Source organism: Homarus americanus, unplaced genomic scaffold (assembly GCF_018991925.1).
Source record: "Homarus americanus isolate GMGI-L3 unplaced genomic scaffold, GMGI_Hamer_2.0 scaffold19117, whole genome shotgun sequence".
Classification (NCBI taxonomy): Eukaryota; Metazoa; Arthropoda; class Malacostraca; order Decapoda; family Nephropidae; genus Homarus; species Homarus americanus.
In genome coordinates, this window is record NW_024754704.1 from 90,694 (window position 1) to 115,397 (window position 24,704).

At 38.7% G+C, this 24,704-nt stretch overlaps 1 protein-coding gene across 1 annotated transcript in view; it reads right to left on the minus strand.

Moving 5' to 3' along the window:
- Nucleotides 1-22,564, minus strand: part of LOC121855917 (neuralized-like protein 4) — an 84,219-nt gene extending 61,655 nt beyond the window's left edge. The window contains exons 1-2 of the mRNA XM_042351111.1: nt 22,388-22,564; nt 10,542-10,643 (exon numbers count right to left, since the gene is read on the minus strand). Of these exons, the coding sequence (XP_042207045.1) occupies nt 10,542-10,643; nt 22,388-22,552 (267 nt within the window). The 5' untranslated portion in view covers nt 22,553-22,564. The remainder of the gene's footprint in view (nt 1-10,541; nt 10,644-22,387) is intronic.
- Nucleotides 22,565-24,704: the final 2,140 nt, after the last annotated feature.

Here is a 24,704-nt window from a genome sequence, read left to right on the forward strand (position 1 = left end):
GCCTGGCTGCCTTCGCTTCTCCTCGCCTGCCTGGCGATCCTCGCTCCCGCCAGCGAGCATGGCGATCCACCAGCTGTCCTTCTCTGAGCAGCCCCTCACCACACGGCACCTCCAGCACCAGACTGTCTATCATAACTTATATTATACAAGAAAACCACATTAGAGTTTCCTTCCATCCTGAGTGCTAGACAACATTAATATCTCGATACCCCTACACATTCATAACTCAGGGACTGCCTGTATTGATTTGTACAGCGGTAATGCACGTACAGTAGAACCTCGATAAAATGGACTAATTGGGGCAGACCTAAGTCCGAAAAATGCTTAACCCTTACACTCCGGGTGACGTTCCAGAACCAGAACGCCCGACAGGCGCGCCCCGGATGACGTTCCAAAACTCACGCCTTTTCCCGCCACTGTTTAAATGCCCAGCACAGTTTATCAGGTTCCAGTGTGACTATTTGCCTCTCACACCACATCTCGGCCACAGGGAAGCTTCCTGAACATAATTACCAACTTTTGTTTGTTTCATTTTCATTGTTTGTCCATTTTATAATGTTTTATCAAAGTAATATTGCTAAAAGTAGTGTAGTTGTATTGTAGTATTACTGGAAAATAATGGTATGATTATGTTATAAATGTATTTACAGTGGACCCTCCATTAACGAGCGGTTCAATTTACGAAATTTCAGTTAACGAATTACACCCTATAAGGATTTTCAGTTCTATTAACGACAGCCTTACGAGAAACACGCTTTGTTGTGTACATCAGCTGATCGGTTAGTCTGCCAATACAGTAATTGGTTCTATGTTTACATTCGTTTCCAGTGCGGTAAATATCAAGAAAGTTGTGTTCTTGAATATTTTTGCATTTTTTTATATTATAATTATTTGTCATTCTGAAATTTAGTTAACATATTGATAATATATACAGTACAGGGAACAGTTTTTGTGTGCCCTTCAGCTGATCGAATCTCCCACCAACGCTTCTCAGTTTAACTTTGTTTACAGTGGAGTGAACATCGAGTTTGTTGGTCTCTTGAATATTTTTTGTATTTTTAAATTAAAATTATTAGTCATTCTGAAATTGTTAACATATTGATAATATACAGTGCAGAAATCAATAAAAAATACGAAGAACCAATGCACTCTGTAAAGAATACGGCATGTCATCATCGACTGCCTCTACAATCAACTGTTTGCCATATAAACAAAGCTGCCAGTAATATGACATACACACCTCAAAGTAAGTTCAAATACAGTATTCTCTTGTTTTTTATTTATTATTGTACATTATACTGTACAGTACAGTACTGTATTTAGTTTATATTTAATGTTTTGTTAATTCTATTACTGTACTGGTATACAGCACTTTGTATGTACTTTTTCTATGAGTTAAAACCAATTACCCAATATCCCATTGAAATAATATATTCAGTTAACGACTGACTCTGTGGAACCAATTGTGCTTGTTAATCGAGGGGACCACCGTATTTGTGGAATTATTATTTCATGCAGTACTTGCTCTACCAAACATAAAGACAGCCAGACAGCCTGGCGACCGACTGCGTGTGTGTTGCCGAGCGCTTTTCATGAAAAATAATGCAAATAAAATATTCTAAATGAATTATTTATAGCAAGTACGGTAAGTATTACGATCAGTAAATATATGTATTACTGGCCATCCCGGACACAAAGGCAAGCAGAAAATGGCCGCTAAGTGCGTAGTGACCACGAGCGTTAGCCATCAAAACAACACTGTCCCCTTATCTCCCTCGCCACTGCTGCCACAGGGAAGTTTCTAGAGGGTCAATATATAGTTTTTCTTACTGCATTTTTTATTGTTTTATCATTTAAAAAGGTTAAAAATTATTTTGGGAAAAGTTGATATTTCTCGATTTATCCCAAATTGGAGATACAGCCAGCGGCACCCTAGCCTGGGGCAAAGGTCAAGGCCGAAATATGCAAATATATGAGGGGGTTGGGAGATAACACTGCTTATCTGAAATGCTTAAAGAAAATTAGTTGATGTTATGTTATGTTATTACTGCACTTCAACAACTAAGGCCTTTAAGTGTATAACTAGGTTATTTACAGAACATTGCATCAATAATAAAAAAAATATGAAACCACTCTCTGGGTTGAAAATCAGACATATAAGTCTGGTTATCAACAACTGTTGTCACTGAGATGATTGTTTATTTACTATAAAGTGTTATATGTAAGCAACCACAGAATTTGTCTTATGAATAAAGAGAAAGCTGTATACTGTACAGTACTATAAAGACAAAAAGAAGAACAAATAAGTGTAGGGGGTATAATGTATGTGGAAGACGAATGTTTATCTGGGAGCAGCTGGCGGGGGGGGGGGGGTAACATGGGTGGGTACTCCCTCCAACAAGATTCTGTTTATACTTCTTTAGGCAATTTCACCAAAATCCTCATATAATTTATGATCATTTGGTGCCAGGTTGATGAAATATTATCCTAAAGTAATCAGCTTTACTGAAAAAAAGCATCCCACACTGAACCGAGTCATTTGTTTACAAAGAGCAAGCAGCTGATTGGCTTACCACAATGTCTGTCTTCAACACTTAGTAAATTAATACAGTCTTGTATTTATCATCACTTAATATTATACTATTGCAGTGTGTTTATCACCATTTAATAAATGGTACATCACAGAGAGTGGCTTGGCTCTGCAAAGGATGACCCAGGTGGAGCTGAGGTACTCTCTTTTTCCTTACTTAATGATTTGGAACAAATAATCAAACACCCTACACGCGTTCCTGATCGACACGATCAACTTGCTAACATTCTTGATCTTTGTTTTACCTCTAACCCCTCACACTATTCATACTCAATTTTTACCCCCTTAGGGTCTTCTGATCACAACCTTATTTCTATTAAATTAAACTGGGCACGACCACCTCCCCCACCCCCCTCTAAACGTCAACTATGGCACTATCGGAGGGCAAGCTGGCAATCCTTGCGAGAATTCTTCACCGACTTTCCTTGGGATGAATGTTGCTTTTCCACTCGGGATGCCTCGGAATGTGCTGACAGCATTGCTCGGGTTATACAGGGCGGTATGAGTGCATTTATCCCATCTTCTACCAAAACTTTCACATTACAATCATGGTTTGATCGCTCAAGCACTCTTGCTTGCAGGGTGAGAAAGAGGGCATATCGAGCTATGAAACTATCTCCTTCTCCTATTACCCACACCTCTTTCATTAGTTCTAGGAATCTGTAAGGCTATTCTTCGTAGGGCCAAGCGGAATTTTATTAAAAGAAAGACCGCTGTCCTGACTAATTCTTACTCTAGTATATCCTTCTGGTCCTTAACTAAAAACATCTGCACACCTTTTCCTCCCCTCTTCCATCCCAATAACTCTATAGCCAACTCACCCCCCGACAAAGCCAACCTCTTTGGCACCTTACTCTCCTCTCATTCCATCTTAGACGATTCCCACTCTATCCCCCCTACCCCTGCACCTCCTACTGAACCTATGCACTTTCCTATAATCTCCACTCGCAGGGTTGCCGGTGTGTTATCCAGGTTGGATGTGAGTAAGGCGCATGGACCGGACGGAATACCCCCTCTTGTTCTGAGGGAGTGTGCTAAAGCCCTGGCCCCTGTGCTTGCTCGCCTCTTTTGCCTATGCCTCAAAACCTAAACTTTTCCTTCTGCTTGGAAGCATGCCTTGGTTTAGCCCAACCTGAAGAAGGGTGACCATTCTAATCCCTCTTAACTATCGCCCCATTGCCCTAACTTCATCCCTCTCTAAGATTTTCGAAACTATCTTGAACTCCCATTTTCTCTGTCACCTTGAACGCCTTTCTCTTTTGTCGGATCACCAGTATGGCTTTCGCCAGGCGAGATCTACTGGTGATCTGCTCTCCTATTGCACCCATCTTTGGTCATCCTCTCTTAGGGATTATGGGGAAACTTTTGTGGTGGCCCTCGACATCTCCAAAGCATTTGACAGGGTATGGCACAAGTCTTTGCTATCTAAATTTCCCTCTTTTGGTTTCTCTCCCCCACTTTGTTTTCTCATCTCTAGCATCCTTGAGATCCGATCCATGGCAGTTGTTGTCGAGGGATCGATTTCTCGCTCTTTCTCTACCAGTAGTGACGTCCCACAGGGTTCTGTTCTTTCAGCAACTCTCTTCCTTCTTTTTATCAATGATTTGCTTCACACTACAACTAATTCCATCCATTCTTACGCTGATGATTCTACGCTTCACTCTTCTTCACATTTTCCCCTTCTTCCTGACTCTCAAACTGGATCTGTTTCTAGAACTATTATCATTACTTCTATCAACGCGGATCTGTGCAGCATCTATGAATGGGGAGGTACAAACTTGGTTAAGTTCAATAGTAATAAAACTCAATATTTACCAGTTACACTTTGTAAATTAGACGATCTCCCACATATTACATTTCAGGATGCTATCATCCTCCCAAATTCTGAAATAAATATGTTAGGCCTCACCATTTCCTCCAATATGTCCTGGAAATCACACATCCTTAGTATTACTAAAACTGCCTCCTGAAAGTTGGGAATGCTGTACAGATGCCGCAGCTACTTCACTCCTGAGCAGTTGCTCCAAGTATATAAGGGATTCATTCGTCCTAACTTGGAGTACTGCTCTCATATCTGGGGTGGCTCTTCTTCTGTCCAATTATTAGATAGGGTGGAATCAAAGGCAATTCGTCATATTAACCCTCCTCCTTTAGTCGACAATCTCTCTTCCATTTCTCTTCACCGCAATGTTGCTTCACTCTCTCTCTTTTACAGGTACTTTAACGGGCAATGTTCGGTGGATTTGGCATCCTGTGTACCACCGGCAAGGCCGTGGGTTCGTAACACACGTCTTGCCCGCGGTGACCACCGTTTCTCTATGGGTGTCGGTCACACGAGAATAACCCGTTATAGTACCTCCTTCTTTCCTCACACAGCCAAACTGTGGAATGCTCTGCCTTCTTCTGTGTTTCCATGCTCTTACAATCTGTCTCACTTTAAGAAGTTGGTTTTCCGGCATCTTCGTGGTGTAGATTAATACAGTATAACCTTTTTTTTTCTATATTTACAATTTCTTTCCGTTCTTTTTTTTTCGCCCCCCAGGCTCTGTGGGTCGTTTGACCTGTGCCCGGGTGGGCTAATTCCAATATAAAAAAAAAAAACACTCAAATGTACTGTAGTAAATAAATTTTTTAAGAAGGTATCTTCATATCAAATACTATACAGTGTGCTATAATGACCTCTGTTGTAAGCTGGTCTACTGAAAGCTCTCACATGAATGCATCTTGAGTAAATAACCTTTTGATACAGGTTATCCTTTTATTTTTCAAGTCATATTACAAATTACATACAGTATTGTATTTTTCTCTGTTACTGAAGTTGTTATCATAATCATGATGAACCATAAACCATAAGAGGCCAATCATATGAGAATATAATACTGAATCAATAAATAAATAAACCTGACGAATACACAACACCGAACCAGCCCCAGCCCACTTACATACTCTAGTGTCTTAGTCCTCAGTAGGCCAATAGCAAATCTGATTAGACCACTGTCCAGTATTCAGTAAGTGTTCTTTTCATATGATTTTTTATTAATCTTCCCCGTTTCGGATTATTTTTTTTTTTTTGCATTTCTGGTGACCAGAGCATCTCAAGAGTCCAAAAAAGAGAATTTTGATATATTCAAGTCCAATTTATCGAGGTGTTACTGTAACTCTCACCAATATGTCAAGGGTTCGAGCCTTGGCCCGACACACGTGAGAAGGGTGTTATCCATTGTGATCCTACTGAATATCACAGATTACCAGGGGTCCCAGGTTTCTTCCTGTACTAACATTGGATAGAAAGCCCAAATGGCAAATAAGCCGATTAGATTATTATTATTATTATTATTATTATTATTATTTATACATTTTTTTTACAGGAATAGCCCACCCACGCACAGGTCTGGGGGAGGGGGGGGGGGAATAAAGAGTGCAGTGGTCCCTCGGTTAACGAGCACAATCCGTTCGAGAAGGTTGCTCGTTAACCGAAACCATTGTTTCAATGGGTTTTTGGGTAATTGGTTCCAGCTCACCGAAAATTGCCTAAATTCAACAAAAAGGGTAGAAAATTACACTTACTTTGAAGTGTGTATGTAGAAGGCTCCTGGATGATGATGGGAATTAGAATGGGGGTGGAGGAGAAGGGAGAAGAGAAGGCATTGGGGTGGAAGAGAAGTCACCCCATGGCGCCATTTCACCCATAAAATTTGAGTTCTTTTTGTGTAATTCAAGATTATTTTCTTTAAATCAACACTGCACCGCATTAAATATTGCCAATATGTAAAATAAATTTCAAAATGACCAATAATTTGCTTGGAAACACAGAAAAAAAGCATTTAGTTGAAGAGAGTCTCAAGCAAGATGTTACCTCCACTGAAAAGAGAGAGAGACTAACGCCTGTTCCGTGTGTTGCCAGGCTGGATGGGGTGCCAGAAACTAGTTTCTTTACCTTCAATTATGTTCAATAATTGTTAAAATGACTAAAAAATTTAATATTAAACTTTTAAAATTATTGAATAGTATAAACTTCTTGATATTTACTAAAATGGTAAGGAATATAATAAGCCTTAGAACCGATTACTGTATTGGCAGACTAATACTACAGCTGGTGGACCGCCAAATGCAAGCAAAAACATGTTGAGGTCGGCTCGTAAGAAACTCGTTAATCGAGGGATTGCTCGTTAACCGAAGTTAAGAATCTTATGGAAGGTAACTCGTTAACCGAATTCTCGTTAACCGAGGCGCTCGTTAACTGAGGGACCACTGTAAAAAGAAATTTAAAATAGAAGAGAAAAAGAAAAAAAAATTATATTAATCTACACCACGAAGATGCCTGAAAACCAGCTTTTTGAAGTGAGACAGATTGTATCAGTATGGAAACACAGAAGGCAGAGCATTCCACAGTTTGGCTGTGTGAGGAAAAAAGGATGTACTATAATGGGTTATTCTAGTGTGACCGACATCCACAAAGAAACGATGGGCACCACAGGCAAGACAAGTGTTACGAACCCACGGCCTTGCCGGAGGTACATAGGATGCCAAATCCACCGAACATTACCCGTTAAAGTACCTGTAAAAGAGAGAGAGAGTGAAGCAACATTGCGGCGAAGAGAAAGGGGAGAGAGGTTATCAACTTTGATTCCACCCTATCTAACAGATGGACAGAAGAAGAACTACCCCAGATATGAGAGCAGTACTCCAAGTTAGGACGAATGAATCACTTATAAACTTAAAGCAACTGCTCAGGAGAAGTAGCTATGGCATCTGTACAGTATTCCCAGCTTTCAGGAGGCAGCTTTAGTAATGTTGTGGATCTGTGGCTTCCATGACATATTAAGAGGAAATGGTGAGGCCTAGCATATCTATTTTAGAATTGGGCAAAATGACTGCATCCTGAAATGTGATTGGTGGGAGATAATCTAATTTAGAAAGTGTAATTGGTATATACAGGTTGAAAACCCTTTATCCGAAATTCCAAAAACCGAAAAGCTCTGAAAACCTAAAGTTTTTTTGTGCATTTTTTTTTTTTATATATTAGCCCACCCAGGCACAGGTCACTGACCCACATCGGGGCCTGGGGGGTGAAAATGTAATAGTAATAATAATTATAATAATAATGATTATACAGTAATAATAATAACTATTCATAGTAAATAAAATTTGTAATAAAAAATACACAAAAATAAAATAAGAATGATAATAATAATAATAAAAATAATACTGTAATAATAAAATACAGTAATAATAATTATAATAAAGAAATACAAGAATGAAAAAAGATCAAAAGTGAGAAACACGACCTAGACCTATGAATTATTATTATTATTATTATTATTACAGTGGTCCCTCGGTTAACGAACACAATCCGTTCCAGCAGGTTGTTCATTAACCGAAAAATTAGTTAACCGAAACCATTGTTTCAATGGGTTTTTGGGTAATTGGTTCCAGCTCACCGAAAATTTCCTAAATTCAACAAAAATGGTAGAAAAGTTCACTTACTTTGAGGTGTGTATGTAGAAGGCTCCTGGATGATGATGATGATGGGAATTAGAATGGGGGTGGAGGAGAAGGAAGAAGAGAAGGCATTGGGGTGGAAGAGAAGTCACCCCATGGCACCATTTCACCCATAAAATTTTAGTTCTCTTGGTGTATTGCAAGATTATTTTCTTTAAATCAACACTGCACTGCATTATATATTGTCAATACTGTATGTAAAATATATTTCAAAATGACCAATAATTTGCTTGGAAACACAGAAAAAAGCATTTAGTTGAAGAGAGTCTCAAGCAAGATGTTACCTCCAGTGAAAACAGAGAGAGACTAACTCCTGTTTGCTGTGTTAAGAGGCTGGATGCCGTGCATTAAACTAGTCACTTTACCTTCAATTATGTTCAATAATTGTTAAAATGACTAAAAAATTGAATATTAAACTTTTAAAATTATTGAATAGTATAAACTTCTTGATATTTACTAAAATAGTAAGGAATTTAAGCCCTAGAACCGATTAATGTATTGGCGGACTGATACTAAAGCTGGTTGCCCGGTCAGTGCAAGCGAAAACATGTTGAGGTCGGTTCGTAAGAAATTCGTTAACTGAATTTTTGTTCGTTAACCGAATTGAAGATCCTTATGGAAGGCAGTTCGTTAACCGAAATTTCGTTAACCGAGGCGATCGTTAAACGAGGGGTCACTGTACAGTAATAATAATAATTATTCATAGTAAATAAAATTTTTAATAAAAAATACACAAAAATAAAATAAGAATGATAACAACAATAATAATAATAATAATAATAATACTGTAATAATGAAATAATAATAATAATAATAAAGAAATACAAGAATGAAAAAAAGATCAAAAGTGAGAAACATGACCTGTGCCTGGGTGGGCTGAACCGTTTATATAAAAAAAAAAAAAAAAAAAAAAAAAAAAAACTAACCAACCATACTGAAATCCGAAAAATTCCAAAAACCGAAATGCATCTGGTCCCAAGGATTTCGGATAAGGGATTGCCAACCTGTACTGTGTTTTATTACTATTGGATTGAATCAAGTTTCTACCTCCCCATTCGGAGATGCTGCACAGAACATTATTGATAGAGGTAATATCAGATCTAAAAACAGATCTAGTTTGAGAATTAGTGGGAAGAGAAAAATGTGAAGAAGAATGAAGAGTAAAATCAGCGAAAGAATGGGTAGAATTAGTCGCAGTGTGAAGTAAATCATTGATAAAAAGAGGAGAGAGAGTCGATGAAAGAACAGAACCCTGTGGGACATCACGATTGGTAGAAAAAGAGAGAGAGATCAATCCCTCGACAACAACTGCCATAGATCGGTTCTCAAGGAAGCAAGAAATTAAAGAACAAAGTGGGGGAGAGAAACCATAGGAGGGAAGATTAGAAAGCAAAGACTTGTGCCATACCCTGTCAAATGCTTTGGAGATGTTGAGGGCCACCACAAAAGTTTCCCCATAATCCCTAAGAGAGGATGACCAAAGATGGGTGCAGTAGGAGAGCAGATCACCAATAGATTTTGCCTGGTGAAAGCCATACTGGTGATCCGACAAAAGAGAATAGCGCTCAAGGTGACGGAGAAAATAAGAGTTTAAGATAGTTTCGAAAATCTTAGAGAGGAATAAAGTTAGGACAATGGGGCGACAGTTAGAGGGATTAGAATGGTCACCCTTCTTTGGGATGGGCTGAACCAAGGCATGCTTCCAAGAAGAAGGAAAAGTTTGGGTTTTCAGGCAAAGGCAAAAGAGGCGTGCAAGCACATGGGCCAGAATTTCAGCACACTCCCTCAGAACACGAGGGGGTATTCTGTCCATTCCATGCGCCTTACTCACGCCAGCAACCCTACGAGTGGAGATTATAGGAAAGTGCATAAGCAAAAATTATAAAAATAAAAATGAAAACTACCAGTAATGTACTACTACTGACTATGAGTACCAATTTTATATGTTACAACTGTGACTTTGTCATCATTTAGATTCATTAGTGCCCCCATGATTGTAACAGTCATCACCAGTATCTCCACATTATCACCCATAATGCCACGGTGCCCAACATGTCTAAAAATAAAGGATTCTTAAAATTCCATTTTGTAACCAAGCTCAACTTTGTGTAGTGGATTCACGAACCTGCTGGTAGGAGACCCTAGGAGACTTTAGTGGCTGTAATCTCTTCTGATAATTATTCCACCCCTTTTCATTGCTATAATTGCCTCTAATGTCACCTTTAATCTCCATTTCTTAATATAAATGGTTGCAATAGTGAGGGAGCTCAATTCATAAGACACTGTACATGATGGCAATAAAACATTTAGCATAGAATATTGTTACCTGTAGTACAGTAATATAGTACTGTATATTTAACAGGCAATAACATTATTAATAAAAACTTACATCTTTATGGTGTATTTACATAATTCAGTACATTATTATTAATGCAATGAAGATACTTACCCATGTTCCGCCGCGTAAATCTGTAGCTGTAATTGGAATGTCGATCACGTCTGGGTTGCATACCGTCACACCTATCTCGATACTTCCACTCCATGTGTTCAGCTGTACAGATAAAAACTCTGTGAAAATTAATCCTTCAAAATGAAACATTTTGGCATTACAGGGTATTAGTTTTTGTTGCCCCAGACCAACATTAACAATAAATTACTGTATTCGCTAATTTCTATCGACATAAACGTACATTCCTATTCACTTACTTCAATATCAGTTTTTCACTAAATTTCCAAAACCACAACTTGTCACATTCCTCTCCTTGATCTGTTAATCTAATATTTCTTTATTTTGTAATCATGCTCCAGTTACTGTATGGTATTACACATACAGTAATATCTCCCTTTGCCGGAATCCCTCAAACCCAGAACTCTCAAATGGTCAAAATTTTAATTTTCTCGGAAAATCGTTCCCAAAGCCGGAATTTTCCAGAAAATTCTGGCTCTGGAAAAATTTTTCCGAGGGGCACATTTTCTGGAAATTTATGAAAAATTTTTCCGATACCTGGAAAATTCCGGGTATGGGGTAGTTTTTCCAGGTTCGAGAGATGAAGATCAGGTGTATTTTCTGGAAATTCTGAGGACATTTTTCTGTTTCCCGGAAAATTCCAGGAATGAGGGATATTTTCCGAGTTCGAGATGATGTAATGGGCAATTTCTGGAACTTCCGAGAACATTTTTCCGTTACCCAGAAAATTCCGGGGATGAGAGTTTTCATCTTTGAGAGTCATCTCGTTACCCGGAAATCTCTTGTAACACTTCACAGAGCAATCGACAGAAACCGCGTGATTCAAATGATCACGTGATGTAAACAGAGAGTGCTGGTGTAAACCGTTATTAGTCTTCACTGCGAAACATTCTTTTTACTTATTCTTTTCATACAGTATTTATGGGTAACAGCTAAATTTGCAAAAAAAAAAAAAAAAAAACGAAATTTACAAAGTATCTCTCAAAAAACACTTCATAAACAAAAGACACGAATCAATTGAACATGTGATGTCGAACACGAACTGTAAACATTGCATAACCCCGCGCCACGCTTAAAACGTGGAGGATGGAATAAAAACATTGAGGATGGAATCGTGTTATTGTCAACATTCGTATGAAAAGGTTCACGTTTTACAAGCAGTGTTCCCCTATTCATCAATCGCGTGACAACCAATTCGTGTTGACAAAACACGCGTTGTAGCAGAAATGACTATACAGTATTTTAATACTATTGAATTTAACCAAGTTTTACCCTCCCGATTTGGAGATGCTGAACAGATCCGCATTGATAGATAAAATGATATCAGCTCTAGAAACATACCTAGTTTAAGAATTATGGGGAAGAGAAAAATGTGAAGAAGAGATGAGAGTACAAAGTAAATCATTGATAAAAAGAAGGAAGAGAGTACTGTATAGTAGAACCTCGATAAATCGGACTAATTGGGGCAGACCCCAGCCAGAGGAAAGGCGAATATAGGGGGAGGAGGGTGGGAGAGATAACACTGCTTATCTAAACTGTTTAAAGAAAATCAATTGTCATGTTATTACTGCACTTCAACAACTAAGGTTTTTAAGTGCTTAACAAAGTTATTAAAAGAATATTATGTCAACAATAAAAAAAATTATGAAACAACTTTGTGGGTTGAAAATCAGACATGCAAGTCTGGTTGTCACTGAGATGATTGTTATTTACTGTACAGTGGTCCCTCGGTTAACAAGCACAATCCGTTCCAGCAGGTTGCTCGTTAACCGAAAAACTCGTTAACCGAAACCATTGTTTCAATGGGTTTTTGGGTAATTGGTTCCAACTCACCGAAAATTGCCTAAATTCAACAAAAGTACACTTACTTTGTGGTGTGTATGTAGAAGGCTCCTGGATGATGATGATGATGATGATGGGAATTAGAATGGGGGTGGAGGAGAAGGGAGAAGAGAAGGCATTGGGGTGGAAGAGAAGTCACCCCATGGTGCCAATTCACCCATAAAATTTTAGTTTTCTTGGTGTAATTCAAGATTATTTGCATTAAATCAACACTGCACTGCATTATATATTGTCAATATGTAAAAGAAATTTCAAAATGACCAATAATTTGCTTGGAAACACAGAAAAAAGCATTTAGTTGAAAAGAGTCTCAAGCAAGATGTTACCCCCACTGAAAAGACAGAGAGACTGGCGCCTGTTTGGTGTATTGCCTGGCTGGATGGCGCGCATGAAACTAGTTTCTTTACCTTCAATTATGTTCAATAATTGTTAAAATGACTAAAAAATTAATATTAAACTTTTAAAATTATTAAATAGTGTAAACTTCTTAATATTTACTAAAATACTAAGGAATTTAAGCCCTAAAACCGATTGCTGTATTGGCGGACAAATACTACAGCTGGTGGACCACCAAATGCAAGCGAAAACATGTTGAGGTCGGCTCGTAAAAAACTCGTTAATCGAGGGATTGCTCATTAACCGAAGTTAAGAATCTCATGGAAGGTAACTCGTTAACCGAAATCTCGTTAACCGAGGGATCACTGTAAAGTGTTATATATGTAAGTAATCACAGAATTTATCTTTTGAATGAAGAGAAAGCTGTACAGTGGGGTATGCTACAACGAATCTAATTGGTTCTAGAACCTTGTTCGTTATAGCATTCGTTTGTTATAGGATTAATCCGTTCCAGGCCCCCAAATACAACCACTTAACACTGAAAAATATAATATAAAATTGTAAAAATTGTAAAAAAGTGCATAAATATGCATCTAAACCCCTGAAATAAAGAATATCATTAATATTTGTAATAATAAAACAATAAATTAGAAAAAAAAAAAAATTAAATTATGTTCGTTGTAGGAGTTTCGTTCGTTATAGCATTCTCAATTTTATAGGTAAAACCGTTCGTTATAGGAATATTCGTAGTAGGATCCGTTCGTTATAGCATACCCCACTGTATACTGTACAGTACTATAAAGATAAAATTAAGAGCAATAAGTGTAGGAGTATATTGTATGTGGAAGACGAATGTTTATCTGGGAGCAGCTGGCAGAGGGGAAGGTGGGTACTCCCTCCCCCAAAGATTCCTTTAACACTTCTTAAAGCAATTTCACCATTTGTTGCCAGGTTGATAAAATACTATCCTGAAAGAATCAGCTTTCCTGAAAAAAGAATCCCACACTGAACACTATGAGTCATTTGTTTATAAAGGTCAAACAGCTGATTGACTTACCACAACGTTTGTTCAAAACTCAGTAAATTAGTACAGTACAGTCATGTATTATCACTACTTACCAAATACTCTTGTAGTGTACAGTATTATGTATCTGCATGTACCCTGGTTTATTCATTAATCATTTGTCTAAGTGTACAAGTAGCCAAATTGAGTCATCATATAACACTCAAAGATAGTAAATCATGTTGTTAAGAAGGTATCTTCATATCAAATACTATACAGTGTGCTATAATGACCTCTGTTGTATGTAAGCTGGTCTACTGAAAGCTCTCACATGAATGCATCTTGAGTAAATAACCTTTTGATACAGCTTATCCTTTTATTTTTCAAGTCATATTACAAATTACATACAGTATTGTATTGATCTCTGTTACTGAAGTTGTTATCATAATCATGATGAACCATAAACCATAAGAGGCCAATCATATGAGAATATAATACTGAATCAATAAATAAATAAACCTGACGAATACACAACACCGAACCAGCCCCAGCCCACTTACATACTCTAGTGTCTTAGTTCTCAGTAGGCCAATAGCAAATCTCATTAGACCACTGTCCAGTATTCCGTAAGTTTGGTTCTTTTCATAGAATTTTTTTATTAATATTCCCCATTTCTTAAAACGTGGAATTTTTTCATACAGTATTTCTGGTGACCAAAGCATCTCAGAGTCAGAAAAAAAGTGAATTTTGATATATTGAAGTCCAATTAATCGAGGCTTTACTTTAGGTGAAAGAACAGAACCTGTGAGACACCACTATTGGTAGAGAAAGAGCGAGAGATCAGTCCCTCGACAACAACTGCCATGGATTGGTTCTCAATGAAGCTAGAAATTAAGAGAACAAAGTGGGGGAGAGAAACCATAAGAGGGAAGTTCAGAAAGCAAAGACTTGTGCCATACCTTGTCAAATGCTTTGGATGTCGAGGGCCACGACGAAAGTTTCCCCATAATCTCTAAGATCCGACAAAAGAGAAAGGCGTTCAAGATGTTTAAGATACCTGTAGTTTCAAAAATCTTAGAGAGGGATGAATTAAGGGCAGTGGGGTGATAGTTAGGGGGATTAGAATGGTCACCCTTCTTTGGGATGGGCTGAACCAAGGCATGCTTCCAAGAAGAAGGAAAAGTTTGGGTTTTGAGGCAAAGGTAAAAGAGGCAAACAAGCACAGGGGCCAGAATTTCAGCACACTCCCTCAGAACACAAGGGGGTATTCTGTCCATTCCATGCACCTTACTCACATCCAACCTGGATAACACACCAGCAACCCTATGAGTGGAGATTATAGGAAAGTGCATAGGTTCAGTAGAAGGAGCAGGAATTGGAGGGGACGAGTTGGAATTGTCTTAGGTGGAGGAGAAGGTGCCCAAGAGATTGACTTTATCAGGGGGGGAGAGTTGGCTACAGAGTTATTAAGGCAGAATAGATGAGGAAAGGAGGGAGTGCAGATGTTAGAGATGTTTTTGGTTATGGGCCAGAACGACTTACTAGAAGAAGAGTTAGACAGGACAGCGGTCTTTCTTTTTATAAAATTCCGCTTGGCCCTACAAAGAATAACCTTACAACGATTCCTAGAAGTATTGAAAGAGTAACAGGTAACAGGAGAAGATAGTTTTATAACTTGATACACCCTATCTCTCTCCCTACACGCAAGGGAACAGGAGCGATCAAACCATGATTGTAAAGTGAAAGCTTTGGTAGGAGTTGGGATAAATGCACTCATACCACCCTGTATAACCCCAGCAATGCTGTCAGCACATGCCGAGGCATCCCGAGTGGAAAAGCAACATTCATCCCAGGGAAAGTAGAAGAATTCTTACAAGGATTGCCAGTTTGCCCATCGATAGTGCCATAGTTGACGTTTAGAGGGGGATGGGGGAGGTGGTAATGCCCAGTTTGATTTAATAGAAATAAGATTGTGATCAGAAGATCCTAAGGGGGCAGAAATTGAGTATGAATAGTGAGAAGGGTTAGATTTAAAACAAAGATCAAGAATGTTAGCAAGGTGATCGTGTCGATTAGGAACATGGGTGTTTAATTATTTGTTCCAGATCATTAAATAAGGAAAAAGAGAGCTCCTCAGCTCCACCTGGGTCATCCCTTGCAGAGGCAAGCCACTCTCTGTGATGTACATTGAAATCCCCAAGGTAAAGGATCTCGGTGTTGGGGTGTGTGGATAGTAACGACTCATGGCAAGAAGTGAGATAGTCAAAGAGTTCCAAATAGTTGGTAGAGTTTGGAGAACAGTACTGTATAGGAAACAAAGGAAAATAGTCATAGTTGGTAGAGATATTTTGAGCCAGATGACATCATAAAGGATAGATTCAAGATCCGTGAATTGAGCTACAGGTGCACGTGTGTTGCAGTAGGCGCATACACCTCCTTTCGAACGGAAAGATGTATAAAGGTTGCAGTTGGAGACTTGAAAAGGTTTGGGTGAAGCTGCTTTGGTCAGTTGAAGTTCGGAAAGAAATAAGAAAGTGATTGTTTTCGTCACGATTTTATCCCACTTTCCACTGTAATACGTACGTAATTTCAGCAAAAATATTACATTTCCGTAAATGTATTATATCAAGCACAGTATGAATAGAATATCATTGTAATATAACAGAATTTTAACCGAAAACATTAAAAAAACGAGTAACATCTCAAGAACAGAAGCTTGGGTAAAGTCTTTTGTTTTCGTCATGTATTTTATCCTATTTTACATTAAAATACATTACGTTTCAGCAAAACTACTATTTATTTCCGAGAATATATTCATTCAGGCACAGCTAAGGTAAAATATACATGTGATGTAACAGTTTTTTAACTGAAAACGATTAAAAAAACACGTGTACCGTCTAACAGTCTAGCTTATACTCAACAGCTGGTGGTGCGTCATGCGTCGTTGTAAACAATAGGAGGTTGAAGTAGATTGCCGGGTATTATATTAAGTGTGAAATATTGAAAAGGTTTTTATTACCGGTATTTTTTGTAGATCAATGGGAACTGTGATACCGTATATGATATGACAAGTTAGCCTGTGCTAGGAACTTCAACATAGACTACTGAAAACACGTTGTAAGGTAATTTAGCCTATTGTAAGTTGGTGAGCTTCATTTACTGAAGGAACTGCACAACTTTTCATTACTAATTGGTACATATTTTACGTTTCCATTGTTTACTGGCAGTAAATGGTAAATATTTTTCATGTCTGAAGCTAAAAGTTGCATCCCCCCCCACACTAGTGGTGGAGATGTTACATTTAACCAAAAAGACGCTGGTGTTTTATCCCAGCAGTGGGTGGACCAGCATTTTAGCTTAAGGTCCGCGTAGCTAATATTCCTACAAATCTAAAAAAAAATATATATATATATATATATATATATATATATATATATATATATATATATATATATATATATATATATATATATATATATATATATATATATATATATATATATATATATATATATATATATATATATATATATATATATATATATATATATATATATATATATATATATATATATATATATATATATATTATATTAGGGCAGGAATTTTGCTTAAAGCTGCACTATATATATATATATATATATATATATATATATATATATATATATATATATATATATGCTATTATATTGAAAGGGTGAATTGCCTGCCGCACTCTTCAGGCATTGTTCCTTATACATATCTAAGACTCCATGCCAAATTTGAAGCTGATATGTCGAGGTTTAGTCTGCCGCATTTTCTACTGAAATTTTTAAATTTACCTACAGTACTAGCCAAACAGCCGCTGTGGCGGTGCAATGTTCTGTTCAGTGTTTATCAACTTTTTTTTCATATCTCTTATTTCATTTAAGTTGTCTTGTTGCAGATGAGTATGGTGCTATGTCTATATTGATTATCAGCCTTTTCTCATTTCATTTCTCAATGTTGTGTTACTGTAATGTAGGGGAGACCTGGGTAAGTTGCCACTTGTGACCGATACTTGATTAGTGATTATGCTGGAGCTGCCATTGCTACTGCCACCTTAACTGACTATGGCATTATCACAAAGGATGACAAGAGTCGGGTTATTGGACCACATAAGCTGCGGGATGCGAGACAAAAATACCGATTTAAGAGGCAAGAAATTGAGATGGCTAGTTTAGATAATTTGACGTCACTCTATTTTGATGGTAAGAAGACCGCCACTCGTGTGATGATAAAGAATGAGAAGACCGAGAAATGGAGTTCGAGGATGATGGTGAAAGATCATTATGTCATCATGGTTGAGCCTGGCAATGAATATCTCACACATGTGACTCCCAAGACTGGACACGGAAAGCAGATTGCCAAAACTATTCACGAGTTTCTGGTGGAGAAAAATCTAACCCAGCAGCCCATTGTGTGTGTTGGTTGTGATGGAACCAATGTAAATGTAGGATCAGAAAATGGAGTCATTCATCATCTTGAAATGTTACTTGGTCACCCGCTCCATTATTTCATATGTCAGCTTCACGGAAATGAGCTGCCTTTCCGCGCAGTTTTTTATCACTATGATGGTAAACCAAGTGGTCCTGAGCATTGGCGTGGTCCCATTGGAAAGCAGATCAAGGAGTCTTTGTCTGAGCTTCCAGTTGTCGCCTTCCAGCCAGTCAGTTTCCCTGATTTCCCTGTGTTTAATGATGAAGTGGAGAAAGATCTGTCCTGGGATCAGAAATACCTGTATAGGATTTGTAAAGGAGTTATCACAGGTGTTGTTGAAGATGACTTGGCTGCTATTGAGCCAGGTCCTCCCTGTGTGTCAAGGTGGAACACCTTATGGAGTAGAATCCTCAGGCTGTATGTAGCAACATCAAGACCCAGCCATGAGTTGAAAAGAATTGTCATTACAATAATAAAGTTCAGTGCTCCAATGTGGTTTTACATCAAGATACACCCTTACGTAACACACGGCTCAAGGAACGTATTCCAGTCCCTGCTATATATGAAACACCTGAATAGTGAGGAGACGATAGTGAAGAAGGCTGTCCAGAGAAATGCATACTTCGCCCACACAGATCAACTTCTTCTTGGTATGTGTGCAGATGAGGACATGACTGTTAGAGAAAAAGCTGTCTCAATGATAAGAAAAATTAGAGAGGAGAATCAGCAAAAGGAAGAATGCACTGGCAGATCTGAAGAGGAGGAGGAAGATTCTGATGCTGCTGTTGACGAGAATTTGTTAAACTATACTGATGAGGAGGGTAAAGATGGAGATGGGAATGAGGATGTGCCTCCTGTAGTCAACATGAGAAAGGTGGTGACTCCGAAACTAAAGTGGCAAGCAAAAAACTATCATTCCATGATTAACTGGAGGAATGAACTCAAGACTGAGCCTCCTTACATTGCTTCTCTGTCAAATCTACAGGTTAATGACATTCTTGAGACACCATTAGTGGTGCCCAAGTGGCCAAACAGCACTCAGGCGGTCGAGAGAGGCATAAAAGTGATGACTGAAGCTTGCACTGAAGTGACGGGATACGAATCGAGAGATGGATATATTAGGCAAAGATTATTGTCTAGGAAAATGATGCCAAGGTTCCGCACAAAAAAGAATTTCAATATGAACTTGTAATGATTTTCTATACGGTGTACCTGTAAAATAACATGTGAATTAAATCGATGTCACCCATGTAAAATTTATCATTATCCTGGAAAACATTAAATGACACCTAATTTTTGGTATACACTAAAAGTTGACAAAAAGTCGTTCGCGATGCGGCAGGGTAAGTATGCATGAAATGGCATGAAATTTTGCACAGGTGTTTGTTACAGCCATACAAAGGATGCCTGAAAAGTGCAGCCTGCAACTCAAATAAAAGTGTTTTTTCCCTGCCCCCTAACCTAGGCGCGCACTAGTTTATCTTGCGGGCGGTAATGAGGCCATGCTCTGCTGAGGGGGCTTTTCCCGCGCCCGGGGCGGTTTGTTTTTCAGCATGTCGTGTAAAGGTTGTCGCTGATCTTACATGGACGTACAGTCAACCCTCACTTTACGCGGTACCCTGCCGAAACCGGAATGCTCACTTTCCGCGGTGTGTGTACCCTTTTACGCGGAGAGCGGCGTGAGCAGGGTGCGCACAAGGTCGCCCAGTCATCAAAACATTACCGAGTTCTTCACCCGCCACAGCCGGCCCAAGTCAGTGATAGTGATAGTGAGGATATGGACTTATATGGACTTTGAGGGGTTTGACAAAGAGGCCCTGCAAGCCTCTGTGGTGGATAGTGATACAGTTGATACAAGTGAGGGCCAATAATCTGCCCTCTGCCTCGGAACCAACCCCCCATCCCCGTGTGCCCAGCCATCTTTTCTACTAATGTAAGTGTTAAAAAACCTAATATTATTGATATTTCTCTTAATTATTAATTGTGTGTGCATACCATCATAAAATTAAGAAGTTATTTTTACTACAACGTAGGTATTGTGTCTGAAAAAGTGGAGTTTGGGGGTCGGCCCGGTCTCTATTTCAATTAATCCCATATGTTATGTTGTTCACTTTACGCGGGCCGCCATGGGTTGAATTAACCGCGTAAAGTGAGGGTTCACTGTAATTTGTGAATTTAGGGGTAAAGACCCTTCAATTGTTTAAAGCTCATGGCATTGTTCCTTTACATAGAGACTGTTTATTTTCTTACATTATTTTCATCAGTGAGTTCTGATATGATAATCATTTGTTGTGGAACCCGCCAACACAGTAAATCACTCCGCCGCCCGGGGTGCATAACGCTGATGCGGCCGTATCATCTCACTTCCAGAAAATGCCTCAAATTTCACAATATCACAGTAAGTTCTTTCTGTTAAATATACCAGGGGGTCCGGAGACCTGTTAGGTCTGTTTTTCATACTCAGATATGTTAAGTAACGTTTATTTTTAGTATATCCAATTTTTAACATATTTCCACAAACTAAAACAGTGTCCACTATAATATAACAGAAAAAATCAGGTTTCTTAATTTTTTTCAATCAATTTCGCTCGCCCGGTAAAGATGTATAAGAAGGAGACCACCAGAAGGAATTGTCCAAATTGGTTTAAATTTTGTCTACATGCTAATATGATATTAAACAAAAATGGAAACGACAATGCATAGAAACTAATAGAACCTGACCTAACATACCCATAGGTTGGGTGTTAGGTCAGGTTTTATTAGGTTCTATGCATTATTTTTTATTAATTTTTTTATTTAATGATAATACCATGATATTAATCACAGAAATGGAAACGACAATGCATAGAACCTGACAATCTTTTTAATTACTCTATCCCGCTTCACAATTCTCCTCCCGGCACCATTTTTGTTGTTTACCTCGCTGAATCCCTCTTCAGGAGACGTTTCCTAAATGATGGTGAACGCTTCCGCGTATACCTCCCCGCCATTGCTGATGTATGGAAACCTCAATGTTAAGGGAAGTTGTTGAACACATAAATTAACATGATAATGCATAGAACCTATTAGAACCTGACCTGACATACCCATAGGTTGGGTACGTTAGGTCAGGTTCTATTAGGTTCTAAGCATTGTCGTTTCCATTTTAGTTTAATATCATATTAGTGCGTTGAAAATTTTTCAACCAATTCGGACAACAACTTCTTTTGGTCTCCCTTTTGTACACCTTTACCAATTACCCTTATAAGTTTAATCATCATATAAGCTGCCACTTGATTATGGTTAAAAGTACCAACAGTTTCATGATGGATGTCAAAATACTAAGGGTTGGCGGGTCCGACTAATTACCCAAATGTAGCCGCAATGAAGTCAAATAATGGTCCTACATGAATACATCGGGTTACCAATCACTTCTCGACTAGTATTTGGTGTCACAAAGTAAAAAAAAATTGGAAAACGTAATTTACTTTGAGTAAATAGATCGAGTGCATGTACCGAACCCAACCTAACCTAACCTCGAGGAGTATTTGGTGTCCCGAATTCACAAAAAATTGGTAAACTTAATTTAATCTGAGTTAATAGATCAAGTGCATGTACCTAATCTAATCTAATCTAACCTAATCTAATCTAATCTAATCTAACCTAACCTATCACAACTCAGATTAAATTAAGTTTACCAATTTTATGTGAATTTATGACACCAAATAATAATCGAGAAGTGATTCACAGCCCGATTTACGCTTGTACGACCATCATTTGACTTCATTGCGACTACATTTGGTTAATTACTGGCTCCCTCGGTACATGCACGCGATCTATTAACTCGGATGAAAGTAAGTTTTCCAATTTTTTGTGACTTCGTGACACCAAATACTAGTCGAGAAGTGATTAGCAGTCCGATTTATTCATGTAGAACCATTATTTGACTTCACTGCGGCTACATTTTGCTACATTTGGGTAATTAGTCGGACCGAGGGTTGGCTGCTTTCCTTCACATTATATTAATGCAACCTGCATCATCTTCTTGCAATGCCAAATTTATTTTTTCTTGTTATTCTTCCTGGTCATAACTATACTATACATAACATCAGCACCGAGAACACGGTGACAGGAGCGGGACAACACCATCAAAATATTGGCCTTCGTAGCAGCAGTTCTCCCCAAACATAATGTCCAATCTTTTGCTTACCTTTTTATCGATCGTCACCTCGAACGTTTCATTGTCTTTGATAGGCTCGAGGCTGAATATGAGTCCTCTATTGAATTCCTGTGTCGGGTTACTGCGAATTGCAGTTTTATTGCCATTTGAGAGGTGAACACAACGTCCGCAGCGAGGGTGGAACATCGCGGACATGACACAAACAGATGATCGACACTGCTATCTCAACTAATGCACTTTGACTTCACTTATATTAAATAGCACTGTAGTAATCACAATTATTATGTCTTTCTTCTCGATATCAACATACTTTATAGGTTGCAATGTAATATTGATCAATTATATTTATATTATATTTTATTTTCGTCGCAAAATTAAGTTTCAAAGTACAGTAATATTTACATCAAGGGATTCGGACAAAGGTCAATACCAAGACAAAATTTATATGGTAAAGCTTCATGGTTTATTAATGGCATTTTAAAGAAGCGACATTGTCTATCAGATTATCTGTTTAATGATTATGTATATTCATACACAAGGGGTGATTCTAGAGAAGCAATTAGTTATAACTGCGTAGCATGTGCAATTATACAGATCTTGCTGGTGCAAATTTAGAATTACAAATTAGTAAGAACATAATTAACCTAACTAAATCTACCCGAGAAGATTTATTAATTATATATATATATATATATATATATATATATATATATATATATATATATATATATATATATATATATATATATATATATGTATATATAGGCTATATATATATACCAGAGGACTTTGTAATATGCGATACCTATCTAGTGATGGTTTCCCTCCAACTATCAAACAATACAGAAGCAAAACTTGAACATATCCATAGCATTAAAATATTGGTATCTCAATATAGTGTTTAAAGTGATATATTCACGAAAACGTCAAAATAAAGTTATAACCTACAGGTCTATCAAACTTTATGAAAGAGTTTCTGTGAAATTAATACAATAATGGACCTTTAAGGGAAAATTACATTAAATTAATTTTTTTATAGATTGCACCTGAGGGGGCTAGTTTATTGGGCACCCCTTTAGATCCAGTGCAAGGTGAAGAGCAGAAGCGTTTACAGTGCCCATCTGGGAAGCATGCGTAGTTCATGCTTGCCTTTATGACTCATGCATTAAGTGCGTAAAAGCTTGAAGGGTCATAGGTTTTGTCAGCAAGTTACATAAAGTGACAGAATGATGAGTGTGTGGGGGGAAAATTCCCGGTACAATTTATCTGTTTGTGGCAAAGCGTGGCAGGTCCCTAATAATGTTAAGTGCCAGGCTATAGGCATTGACAACATTGAGGGACATACATTTTATTGTGATTGTGATGGAGTGTACGTTGGTAGTGTCGGCTTCAAGGGTGACGTCGAGAGGTTAGTCCGGGACATCCTTCTTGCCGTAGATACATAGTCCACTAGCATGTCCTCATGGTGGTCAATTGATGTGGAGAACTGGGGTGGATGGGCCCCAGGTGCCCGCATGGCGGTGGGGGACGGGGAGCCAGGGGTGGTATCCTCGGGTCCAATAAGGGGGCCTCGATGCAGACAACTCAGAGACATAGGCAGGCGCGGCTTGCGGTGGCTGGACATGGGCAGCAGGGCACACCGGAGCAGGCTTGGTAGGTGCCACGCCAACAGTGATGCCAGGCGGCGATGGAGTAGGCTGTGAGCAAGAGGGGCACACAGGGGGGATACCAGCTTGTGTCAAACCAGAAGAGGGGGGTGATTGGGTAGCAGCTGAAGGCAGGGGTAGTTTGTGTAGGTTTGAGATGGCGGTACAGAATGTATCAAAGAGTTTCTCAACACGGTTGGTAATTTCGTAGAAGAGGGATATGATCTGTGTCGTGTCACTGGAGGGGAATTGTAGGGGGGCACTGGTGGGAGCACAAGGCCCGACAGCATCAGAGTAGAGACAGGGAGGAGGCCCAGTAGTAGTTGAGTAAGGAGATGGCTGGGGCTGCTGTGTTGCAACCAGGTGAGGCCAAGCAGGTGTTGTTGAAGAAGGAGACATTGCTTGAGACAGAGGAGGGGACACAGAGGAAAGTGGCCCGGTAGGCTGGGGGGGAGGTTGAGACAGCCTTCGGGGAGGCTTTTCTCCTGGGACAGGCGGACGTTTGGGGCATTGCCGTGAGTCAGCATTGTGCCAGCCACCACAATTACAACACCGGGGTTCAACAACATAGCCCACACCACCCCCATTGAGGTGTTTTTTGATTTTCTAGGCACAGACTGAGGAGTTATGGTTACGTGAACAGAAGAGACATCTGGGACGATCACGTCGGCAGCAATTGGTGAAGGTGTGACCCCAATGAG